Source organism: Amia ocellicauda, chromosome 16 (assembly GCF_036373705.1).
Source record: "Amia ocellicauda isolate fAmiCal2 chromosome 16, fAmiCal2.hap1, whole genome shotgun sequence".
NCBI lineage: Eukaryota > Metazoa > Chordata > Actinopteri > Amiiformes > Amiidae > Amia > Amia ocellicauda.
In genome coordinates, this window is record NC_089865.1 from 29,869,557 (window position 1) to 29,882,837 (window position 13,281).

Below are 13,281 nucleotides of genomic sequence, written 5' to 3' on the forward strand. Positions count from 1 at the left end.
CTGGATGTTTTTCCCTTTTCACACCATTCTTTGTAAACCCTAGAAATGGTTGTGCGTGAAAATCCCAGTAAGTGAGCAGATTGTGAAATACTCAGACCGGCCCGTCTGGCACCAACAACCATGCCACACTCAAAATTGCTTAAATCACCTTTCTTTCCCATTCAGACATTCAGTTTGGAGTTCAGGAGATTGTCTTGACCAGGACCACACCCCTAAATGCATTGAAGCAACTGCCATGTGATTGGTTGGTTAGATAATTGCATTAATGAGAAATTGAACAGGTGTTCCTAATAATCCTTTAGGTGAGTGTATATATATATAAATCCTATCTAAAATAACTGCAATCTAGAAATAAACCCCTGCTTTTAAAAGGAGGGGTATCGTCATCACTGTCTGTTCGCTGCTGCTGTCAGTGCCTACTGAAATGCAGCTCTGTGGAGAATTTCGGTTTCCTGCCACAAGAAGGCTTTAAGGGTGAAGGACCTAGTTTATACATCAGTTCAGCAGTGCACAGCAGAAATGAAGCTTTATTCTCTCAGAGCGACCTGGCTGGCTATTGCCATTTGTTGTGCCTCAATAGGACTAGGTAAATATTGTACTTTTTATTATAGGCTTGTTTATTTATTTATTTTGGTACTTCTCTCCATATTAAATGTAATAATGGCTGCGTTGTTTGTAAGGAATAACTATGGAAAGGCTGATGAATGTTAAAAGCATGTGTTTGTTTAATTTTACTTAGCTTCAACATTAGTAATGTGCATTCGTGATACAGGTTGTCTGGATACAACACCACTGATTGAAACAAAGTCAACAAATAATGATAATGTTAGCAATGCCCTGGAACTGGCAGACAGGGGCACTGGAGCTGTGAAAGCATATATGACTGTGAAGTTTAGAAATCTGTACTTTGAAAGATGTAGACAGTTACTGGATCTGCAGCTTTAAGGATATACCAACTTTGGTCAGTGGTGATTAATTTCATGGAAAGCACACTTTGCACACTGCAAGCTGCTCACAGCTCTGATCTGTGCTCACATGGGGTTGTCTACATGCCAGTTTAACACATAGGCTTTTAATGTGTATTGTGATTTGTTTTTATATGTGATTCAATACTGTAGACTGCTATTCTGTGTTCTTTCTGGCAGTGCAGAATAGTTTAAAGTAATAAAGACACACCCTGCCATGAGGAATAAGTTGTTCAGAGCCTTTAAAGGTTACTCAGAAATGTTACTCAGAAACAGACACGTTAAATAATTTTATTTTTTATTTTCTTCATTTAAAAAAACGCTTCGGTGTCATGTGAGTCTACAAACAATGAATCCAAACCGTTTCGTTTAAAGGATTTTGTATCTTCCTTTTGTGGGAATGATGCCAGATCGTAGATATTTACTGTATTATGACCTTGTTTATTATGAGCTGCTGAAACTAATAACAAAAAAAGCAGATGCTTAATATTTGAAAATCTTAAACAATAAAGTAATTGAATAACAACTAGTAACTAGTTACAAGTAAAAAATTACAAAAACTAATGTTTTCATTAGATGCTCTATGGAACTGTAAATATGAATCAAAAACATTTTTCTTTCCACTGTCAGTGCTGTCAATGGTCTGTTTTATTTGCTGTTATTAGCTGTTTTTTCTTTTGTTTCCTTCTTCTAACTTTGTTTCTACTTTTCATCACTCAGTTTACCTTAACCAGAATTATTGCAAAACAAAATACATTAAATCGCCATGTGATCTTGCTGGAGACTTAGTTGAATTAAAGCAATAAATGGAAGAAAAGGCAAAAACACAGAACTACAGTTCAGGGTCACTACCTATGAATTCTTGTAAAACATTTCAGATGCACACTTTATTGCACTTGTTTTTCAGATGTTAGTTATGTGACTCACCTGTCTCCCCCTACTCAAAGCTCTCTGAACCTGTAGGTGACAAGAAATGTTTTAAGGTTTTTATTTTGGAACATTTCCATGTGCTCCTGAAAGCCAGTCTAGGTATTTATTTACTAATTCACATGGTGCACGAAAAAAACAACAGGGCTGCATTGATCACTTTTTTCCTCTTATGCAGTCATAACGAAACTCACGTCTGTTACTGTTACTGAAAAATACAAGGACTAGAAGACTCATGTGTATTTTCTCCATTCAGACTAAAAGAATCACTGGAACACTTTGTGTGGCATCTGCACCCACTTCCTGTGCCATTTGAACCTCTCCTGTAGATCTCTTTGTGTCTACCGTTGTGTATAGAGAGAAAAAAGCCTCCCTCTGTTTTAGTGTCATTTGTCTGGCACCATCACTGTCCTGTAGCTTGGGCCTCATGTGACCACTGTTAAATCTTCCTTAGGACAGTGTTTATTTTTGCTTTTTCAGTTCAACCGCACTTCTCAGGATGAAATTCAGCTGATTTTAATGTCTATTTGAAACAGGTGAAAATCTATTGTACATTAGGAGTTGTCAAGTTCCATGCCTCATTTTATGCATGTGTATTATTCACCCTGCACAGCTCAAAGACAATGGTCTGATATTTTGTCACCTAGCTTCGCTTTCAAGAGACACTACAAGAGAAGCATGTGCATGAGAGAGAGCGAGAGAGAGAGAGAGATTAGGGGGAGCACCTGAATTCTTCTAATCTCCAAGATTCAATAAACATCTTATCTCCAAACTGTCTTTAAAACGATGACAGCTCAAGTTTGTCCAATGCTGGTGTTTGTAGCTGTTTCTATCCCTAGTCACCTCAACAGCTCCCCGGTCTGCACCAGAGAGCGATTTCCCTGGTTTTCTCACAACCTGTTTTCTTTTAGTGACTAATTGCTACCGAGAAAAATATGTTTTACAGGCAATGTAACATTTTTAACAGGCCATCAAAGTTTCATTTTACTTTTCTTGCAACTGAAAGACAGACGATTGTGAGAGTAATAGAGGGGTTTCAATCCAAACAGATCTCACACAAAAAACTATGCACAGTGAAACTAGTGTATGAATGTAAGTGAAAGCAAAATAGTTTAAAATCAATTTTAAATCATGTCCTTATTGCAAATCCTTTCTCAGTACAGATGTGTGCAGCCACAGACTGCGTGTGTTGAGGTGGACATAAACATTCTTAGAAATATTCTTGAGCCACACTATGCTATGTTTTGTTGTTTTTCCTAAATCAGCTATTGGGCTTTTTCATTGTGCATAATCAATCTGAATTGAATGCATTTTATTCTGCATATTGTTAAGATATTGGGACAAGTTAAATCCTAAACTGCCAGTAGAATCCTAGGAATAGAAATTAATTAAAATAATTTAGGTATAACAAACTGCCTACCTAGGTTGCTCCAGTAAATGCCCAGCTGTATAAATGGGAACAAGTGTAAAAATAACGTGAAAGGTTGTAACAATTATAAGTCACCCTGGATAAGGGTGTCTGCTAAGAAATCAAGCAATAATTGTATAATAGTCCAGTGATAATTGCCACAATACATTTTGTATTTGGCTTCTCACTTCCCTGAACAAAAGCTTTTAGAAACTCTTGCTGGAGCTGGATTTCTCATAGTAAAACAGGATAATTTAAGTAAGTCACTGCACATGACTTATCCTATAAGACAAATCCTATAATGGTACAGAACCTCAAAATGTATCACGCTCAATCTACCCTAATATCAGTCTACAACCTGTCTGAGCTGGGCCCAACTGTACTAATTAGCAATTGGAAATGTCTTCTACAAAACTTGAGTGACCATGGTTTAAATACCACCATTCATTTTGAATAGGTCTGAGTTAGACCCTGCAACCCAGAACCAAAGTTTCCAGATACCACTGTGTTTGTTTCACTTCAATTTTGTGCTTGGTGTTTTGTGTCATACATATTATGAAAGGAACATATTTCTGTCTCTCTCTTTTCCTTGTTTTTTCTTTCTATATTAATTGTTAAAGTCTGCCTTAATATCACACCATTTCTCACCACTTGTTTAACTCTTCAATTTGAACTGTGTTTGACAGGCTGTCCAGCTCCTACTTTCCAGTTTTTGTCGGCTGCACTCAATGGCAGTGTCACGCTGGAGTGCAATTTCACGTCATCTATCCAGATGGACAGTGAAATAATTGTTACTCTTTCTGACCAAGCACAGAACGTGAAATGCAAATTGATATTAAAGACAAACGAGTCGTCCAAGTTCAGTGAAAACCATGATGGATGCCTTGTGAATCGCTCTGACAACAAAGTGGACTTTACACTGTTGTGGCTAAGAAAAGAGGACAGAGGCATGTACAGGTGCAATGTGGAGATCGTCTTCCCTCCACCCTACCAGAGGTTGAATGGAAGTGCCACGACAATGCTCATTGTGGAAGGTGAGTCTCAGCGTTGGAGAGGTTCTCCTGCAGGGTCTCTCATAAGGTGGCAACTACTAAAGGAGCTAAAGTCTTCTGTTAATCAGCTTTGTCAGCCCCAGAGCAAAGGTTTACTTAAGGAAATAGTGGCCACATGTAGAGAACAATGTGCTCAGCAGGAATGAAACCCAAAAGATTTTTGTGAGTTGAACCATAACACTATGAGGAGATAACACAGAGGACTTTATAATTAGGGTATTTCCTCTTCGTATTAACTTTACTGTTTATTTTCCCAATGTTGAGCCTAAATAGAAAGAATGATCTAGTGTAATGAAAGCAAATAACAGTCTATCAACGCCATTCAAGTTTAAGAGGTAAACTGCATATATATATATATATATATATATATATATATATATATATATATATATATATATATATATGTGTGTGTGTGTGTGTGTGTGTGTGTGTGTGTGCATGTGACAACATGTGGGGAGTGGTGCACGACAAGAGGTACTTTACACACACACACATACATAGCAGTTCTCTGTGGATCATATATGCATGTGATTTGAATACATTTTTACATTTAAAGTTTGTTGATTGAACTATTTTGCCTGTTTGCTCAAAATACACAGATGCCTTCTGGCATCAGTACTGTACCTCTTTTTGCAAACATTCGCATCTTGGAAACTATTGGGGAAGTATTTCTACTGCTAAGCAATTCTGCTGATTCCAAATGATACATTTTAATATAACACACATTAGGCTGCATACTCAAACACAAGACCACTGACAATGCTCTGATCAAAGAATAAGTTTTATATTATCCTCTTAGTCAACAGTGACAGGGAGCAGAATGTATCCAAAACAACAAAAGTGCCAAACACTAAACAAATATCATTGTGAACATTTCCGCAAAACAAATTTGTAGACTCTTTGTAAAATTACATGATACAATTACATTTATGAAACTACATTCTAGAGAAACAATATTCACAGACATCAAAACATGGAGCACAATAAAACCAAAAATATGCTGTATAAAAATAAGCGTGCAGATTGTGAATGTGTAACAGATGTCTTTCACCCATTAACAGCTGCTGTAGTGATCTCCCAGCAAACAAAGCAACACTGTGGCAAATGCTGCAAAAACAAAATACAGAACACTATGACATTGTGGCAACATAAATCTGTAGATGGGATGTTATCAAAACGTTAACAAAGTAATGTTATGAAATTACCTTAATATAACTATTATCCAGTGAAGAAATATTAAAAACTATCAAAATACAGACAACACACAGGCTACTGAATGCATGTAAAATGATAGAATTAGGCTTTATATGTATTGAAATTCCAGAGATGATTAAAATGACTATACTGTGAGAACAACAGTGACACACATAATACTTGTGTTCAAATTAAATATTTAATCTCCCAACAGTCAATTTATTTGTCCAACTAAATGTCCACTGTCAACATTGAAAACAATATTTTCAAAAACTATTATTTTCAAAATATGTTTTTTCCCCTAAATCGCAATTAGGGGAAAAAACATATTTTGAAAATAATAGTTTTTGAAAATAAAAACCAACACATGGTGACGTACAACTTTCCCTTCAAAACATCACCTGCTTATCAATACTGGTTGACATAGGAAGGATACAGATCTTCAGATTTGCTTAATACGTCAAACATTACAAATCCATATTTAGTTGCATTACATTCAGTTGTGCACTGTTCTTCATTCAAGATCTACAATGTATCCAGCATCTTAAGTCCTTAATATGATGTGGACATTGCAGCTACAGGTCAAAACTTCTTGGACCACAAGCAATATTCAGGCCTTAAGTGTGAGGCGCTTTAACTTTTTTTTTCTCCTCTCAAATCTATGGCTTATGTGGTAAATTAGTTATCCTGATAACCATCTTAGCACATATTCTGCAGAAATTGAGGCAGAAGTCATATGCCAGTAAGCCTTGGGAGATAGTTTCCTCGTAAATGTAGAGTGCTTTTACAGTAACTTATGGGTTCTCGGTAAAGATAAAATAAGCTTTTGTTGAAACTGCTGCCTTGTGAATCAAGAATATCGGGATGCAATACAGTCTGCAAGAAACAAACTGTACGTGATAGGTCAAATGCAAGGACACAATATACCTAATATGTAACCTGAAACCTGCCTTACTTGGGTAAACATAGACAGTTTTGTAATGGATCTATTTATTTCCTTACATTTCATTTCAGAGAATGAATGCAAACAAGATTACCATTCAGATTCCTCCATGACCTGGCTGTCGGTGGTAACAGGCTGTGCTCTTCTCATGTACAGCACAGTGATGACCGTGATAGTGGCTATTTACTGTGTAAGTCAACAGGGTTTTCATCCAGCTGCTGTGACCAAAACAGGGGCAACCAACTCAGTCTTCTAGAGACATCATCAACCATGGCTTTAATTCCAGCTGCCAATCATTCTGCCTTTAAATAAATTGTTTCTGGAATCAGTGCTGTTATTTTACTCTTGTTGACAAATTAATTGTTCCTACTAGTAATCTGAAACATTTACATTATTTATTTACAGAGTCTTAGAAATAATATTGAAAATTATGCATGGAAGCATAAGCAAAAGGAATTAAATGCAGCCTAAGAAAGTAGAGAACGTAATTGTGACACTGTTAATAAAGTGCTAGGCTAATATTGTCATTTTTTTTCTTTTTTCAGATCAAATTCACAAAAGAAAAGAACACACAGAATGATTACATGAACATGAAACCCAGAGGACTGAAGAAGAATCAAGGTGTGATCCACCCCACCAGAAACGGCAGATACTGAGAAAAAACTTTTAAAGCTGGCTTATCTCAAACGGATCTTTAGTAGGTCACCTAAACTCTAATATAAGCAGGAAGGAAAATGTATGTGGTCTAATGTAAAAAACTGTTCTTAGTCACATCCCGCCACTATATACAATACTGTTTTAAAATGCACCTAGGAGCACCAAGCAGGTTAAGAAGATCTTCTGATTTTTCAGGATGAAAGACAAGGGTTTCACTCCTGCTTGGGTATCTATACTTACTGCTTTGCCATCTGATCATATTAAGTTCCTACTTTATTATAAGAACCTATCAGAAAGACAACAAAGTTGTCTTAGTTGCCAAGTCAATTGTAGCCACTTTTCTTTAATCTCTAATTATAAGATGTTTCCTTTTGTTGCATTCTTTCAAGCAAAAACACAGTTAGGTGGATCCCTACATTTTTGTATTTGCCAAACAGTACAGAAAGGAAAATGTGTTCAGTTTTAAAATCTGTATTTAATTATTATATTTTGGACAGATTGTTCAAACTGCTGGAGACTTGGGAGACTAGGGACTGGATTAAATCAAAACTTTGACCCACCCACTAATAGCAAACTACAAAGCTGTACATCTAAGTAGTTACATTTCTGATTAGAAGAAAGTGGCATCTAACTAAAAATGAAGCTGCAACTGAGTACAGATCTGTAGTTTTCTATTAGCAGGTGGGTCAATGCTTTGATTTAATCCAGCCATAGGTTTCTAGGGGGGATACTGGTACGTTGTGTGGTGGTGTAGATAATGTAAGGATCATTATTTTTGTCAGCATTATGTTTTCATTTTCTGCTGGTTGTTTTGTTATTAATGTCATTTGTCTTGTAATACTTTCCAAAAGAGTTAAACGTGTGTAATTTGTAAATGCATTCATTTTGTATTAAGGACTCGTTTCAGCAATGTCCCCTAGTGATTTTGTTTGTATGTGTATAACTGTAACTGTACATACTTGTATTGCTAAGACATATTGAGCATAAATACAACTATTGATATGTATGCCTACAACTCTATCGCTCCTCTATTTGGGCTGGACTCCCAGAGTGAACAGAAGCAGGTGGGTAGACAGTACTGTTCGAAAGACACATGCAAGCGGTCAATGTCTCTGATATGTTATTTGGACTCAGGGAGCACAGTTGGTGAATGGATTAACAATCGGCAGTTTTTAATTTAGCCCCGGCGGTGTTTGTGACACTCCAGTGACTTGCGCTTCTCTTCCTGAGAGGGTGAGACTTGCATGGAAAAAGGGAAATGGATATTCGTTCTTTAGGTGTAAATCAAAGAAAACAGTAATATATTCTGCACAAGGAAGGATTTTACAATGTAACTCTGATGTCATGGCAGCTTAACTGTCTGTAGCAAATTAACGTTTCTGCCTTCCCCCACTGTAATTATCTTTCTATGCTTATCTTTTTTAATCAGTTGTCATGACATTAAATATGTCTTACTTCTATCAGCTATCTTTACTATCTCACCGTGTCTCACTCAATCACTTTATTGTGCTACTTTGGCCACATCTTAGTCATAAGAATAGTCATAATTAATGTATTTTATGATTGTCTTCTTAGGATACTGCATAATACAAATGGAGGAAATTTGGACGTACTCACTACAATCTTATAGCTTTTGCAAGAATCTTGCCTCTCCCAGGAAGATTACGTTTTTTCCTGACAAAGTTTTAAACGATGTATGGTACTTCCAGGTTAATGTCGGCTTTATAACACCTAAAAAGAGTGATCAATACTAACGTGCCAACAAAAAAAGGTGCATATGTCACTCCCCCTAACATTTTATACATATTGTTGCCTTACTATGCCACCTCTAGTTTTAAGAGAAGAGGACTTCTGCTTGGTCCCACTATGGAGCCTCCAACACCAACTGGACCTTGGAGCCCCCACTGAAGACCACCCGTTGGGAAGCCTCTGCCAATTCAGTACCACCCAGGGATGCAGACAGACACAAAGAGAAGGAAAACAAGTCCTTTCTACAAAGCATTGTCAATCCCTTTCTTGTCTTGGTCTCTTGTAACTGAATGTCCAGGAAACAAAGAAAAGCACAATTTAATATCCATAAAATGAACAGAAGCATCACACACAGACTAAGGGAAGAGCAAAGCCAGAATAGTAAATTAAAAAAAATCCTGTGATAAGATAGGAACTATGCAAGTTCAATAGTTTTAGTGATCAATGGTGAGAGTTAGGTTTTCCTCCCCCCAAACTTTACTTTAAATCTTAATTTAAAGGAAAAGTAAAGCAGGGTAGTCTGCATTGAATAAAAACAAAAAACAGAAGAACACTACCGGTCTGGAGAAAGTATACAAAAAAATATTCCTGGTGTCATTCCGCCTTTTTAAATGTGAGCAATGGACAGGGAATAAAGATGTGTATGACATGTTCAATCTTCTACAGAACAACAACCCTTTCCTGAAAACCACAGTAGGGGGCAGCACTTTGACCAAGCACTATAAGAATTGGAAAACCAAATACACACCTACATTATTCATTATGATATAAGCAATCATTTCAGAGGCAAGAAAATCCTTCTTTATAACAAACAAACAAATAAGATGAAAAAATGTGATTAAATTTACATGACTGTGATATAGGCTACTAATAGACATTTGCTGTTAACACTTATAACCATAACATTTATTTGGAGCTCTGAACACAAACCACTTATTGTACGTTTTATTTGTTGCGGTTTCAGTGAATCAGTAAGATTTTATTTCAGGTTGTTCACTTTTTGGGGTTATATATGTCTGCTTGTGTTTTATTACACTTCTTGTGTCTCAAAACTGAGTCTGGTTGCCACAGATACCTCAGTATTGCTCCCACTTGCACCCCATTAAAACATTAATGTTTTTAATAATCATACATTAAACATCAACACATATCCCCATACACCCATAATATACAATCATATTTTTTTTATAATTCATTGTATAGAGAGGGACCCATGTTCATGTTTAGGAAGGCTCAATAAGAGTTCATTTTTTTGGTTGGTCCCTTTTATTTACGAGCACAAGAGCACTGTATAAACTTTTCCGAACAAACCAGTCTCGTGTGTCCTAAGCACCACCTGATTTTAAACTGGAATGTGGTGCGTGCATAAGTATTCAACCCCTGTGCTGTGGAAGCTCTCAGTTTACACAGATTAAAGAAATTGCCGTAACAAGGACACAATTACCTCACCATTTGTCTCCACCTATGAACCATTAAACTTGCTGTCACATTTTCTGGATAAAATCCCCACTGTTGAAGGATCATCATTCAGGCTGAGAATCAGAAGGAAAATGAAGACCAAAGAAATACTTGAGTTAAAGATAAAACAACATAATATCAATGTCACCTGATTTTGAGTTTCAGTGTTTTAAAATAAACAGAACTACATTTTTATGTACCATTTGTTATTCAATAATATGAGAGAATTGGTCAGGGGTCTGAATAATTTTGCAAGGCACTATATGTATATTCAGCCTTCATCCAGCAGAATCGATATAGGCTGATGATGACTATATCATCACTATCACCCTATATTGATCCACTGCTGGCTGAAGACCTCCCAAAGACATATACACAGTTAGGTCGATATATATTTGGACAGTGACACAATTGTCATCATTTTGGCTCTGTACACTACCACAATGGATTTGAAAGGAAACAATCAAGATGTGTTTTAATTGTAGACTTTCATCTTTAATTTGAGGGAAATTACATCCAAATTGGATGAACGTTGTAGGAATTATACCCATTTGTATATGTAGTCCCCCCAATTGTAGGGCCTCAAAAGTATTTGGACAAACTAATTAATCATGATTTAAATTGTGAGTTTCAATACTTGGTTGCAAATCCTTAGCAGTCAATGACCACTTGAAGTCTGGAACCCATAGACATCACCAGATTCTTCCCTCATGATGCTCTGCCAGGCCTGTACTGCAGCTGTCTTTAGTTCCTGCTTGTTCTTGGGGCATTTTGCCTTGGCACAATCTTAACACCGCACATCATCCTGAGAACACGGTGGTGGTGGCAGCATCATGCTATGGGGATGCTTCTCTGCATCAGGCCTGGAAACCTTGTAAAGATAGAGGGCAAAATGGATGCAGCAAAATACAGAGAAAACCTGGAAGATAAACTGCTGAAGTCTGCAAAAGACCTGGGACTTGGGAGAAGATTTATCTTCCAGTAGGGCAATGACCCCAAACATACAAAGCCACACTGGAGTGGCTTAAAAACAAAAAGGTCAATGTCCTGGAGTGGCCCAGTCAAATCCCGGACCTCAATCCAATAGAGAATATGTGGAAAGAGTTGAAAATTGCTGTTCACCAAAGGTCCCCATCCAACTTGATGGCGCTTGAGCAATTTTACTAAGAAGAATGGGCAAAAATTGCTGTGTCCAGATGTGCAAAGCTGGTAGAGACTTACCCATATAGACTCATGGCTGTAATTGTGCCTATACCAAATATTGACTGAAGGGGTGATTACTTATGCATTCAGTTTTTTCTTATTTGTATTTGTAATTAATTTAGAACAATTTACAGATTATATTTTTCACTTTGACATGGAATATGGACATGTTCTGTGTTAATCAGTGGCAAAAACTCCTCATTAAATCAATTCTGATTTCATGTTGTAACACAATGAAATGTGGAAAAGTCCAAGGGGGATGAATACTTTTGAGAGCCACTGTAACACCTGGATAAGGGTGTCTGCAAATAAAATAAATAAATAATAAAAACCAGCTGTCATCAATGGCTGTTTTTAATTTTATTATTTTTTCTTCTGATATTTATACAGGCTTGTAGTTTTGTATCTGCCAGGATAGTAATGCTCTTGATTTACAGCATGGAGTGCTAGATTGCTGTGTTTATATGCTTTCAAGAGCCATCACTGCCTCTCACAGGACCATCTGCGGCTTCCGCCTTCCAGTTTCTCTCCAGTAACAGACACTGTAATTGGCTTGTGGTGCCTCTCACTGTGCCCACCCATTTTGGAAACCACACCAACAAAATGCGTCTCCTCCCCTTTAGGATGTCCTGATATTTTACATTTAATTCAGTGAGAAGCTGCTGGATTCCCTCCTGCGACTGTCCCACAACATTTTATATTCAATCAGGCCCTAGAACTTCCTACAGGCAGTCCTGTATGCAAACACTCAGGAAATCTTGTTTTTAAAGTCACATTGAAAATTTTTAAATATCTGGGAAACTTCCTCAACAAACAATCAGGCACCTATATTTTACACTGCCTATGCATGAGTAAATTTGGTGGTATTGTTGGAAGAATGTACATCAATCTAGCAATGAAAATTATTCAAAATTTAGTGATAGTTTTCAGGTACTGAACAACATTGTTAATATACTTTATGTAGTCTTTATGGATATTTGATGTATTGAACAGGCAGAATACCAAATATGTAAAAATGTAAAATACCAATCAGATTTAGGGTACATAGAAACCAAAAATTGCTACACTACAGAATAAGGGAAAGCGGTGACAAAATATAGCAAAGATAGAGGTTTCTGAGCTAAAACTAAATAAAAATGAAATTGGTAATAGTTCTAAACTAAAATTATGACACACAAATTCAAATGCAATGACCTTTTTGAGCACTTTTGCAATATATCTCAGTTGAGCTTCATTCTGATCTATTTTAACATACCAGTTTCCTGTTGGTGGCAGCAGTGATATACTGAAACTAGAAAGGGAAGATGAGAGAATGCTTCAAACAAAGAGACCAGTGGAAACACTGAAGCAGATAAAACAAAGACAGGTGTGGCTAGAACCTCTCTCATAATTAAGAACAAAAATACAATTGGCATAAATTTGGCATTTTATCTAATTTGTTCCTTGGACTACTGCCAATAAACCATCACTGTACTGACATTTTCCACCACGGGCTCACCTTCTGTGGGCAGGGTTCGTCATTTCAATTACACTCAAGTCCAAAATTCAATGACGCACTTTGTAGGTAGATTAAAAACATGTTAAAGCAGACCTGCTTTCCAATGACGGGATCAGGTGCACTTGTGAAGACAGGAATCCAATGAAGTTGAAAGTTCAACTCATATTCAAACACATCTAATATGTGTATTTGTATCACAGCATAAAATGTAACTTCACAGAAGAAAA

General features: G+C 36.7%; 1 protein-coding gene across 1 annotated transcript; it reads left to right on the forward strand.

Moving 5' to 3' along the window:
• The first annotated feature begins 386 nt into the window (after nucleotides 1-386).
• LOC136711772 (T-cell-specific surface glycoprotein CD28) lies at nucleotides 387-8,152 on the forward strand. The gene is made up of 4 exons (XM_066688227.1): nucleotides 387-586; nucleotides 3,987-4,334; nucleotides 6,561-6,679; nucleotides 7,035-8,152. The coding sequence occupies exons 1-4, from the start codon at nucleotides 520-522 to the stop codon at nucleotides 7,143-7,145; spliced, it is 645 nt and encodes a 214-aa protein (XP_066544324.1). The 5' UTR covers nucleotides 387-519; the 3' UTR covers nucleotides 7,146-8,152.
• Nucleotides 8,153-13,281: the final 5,129 nt, after the last annotated feature.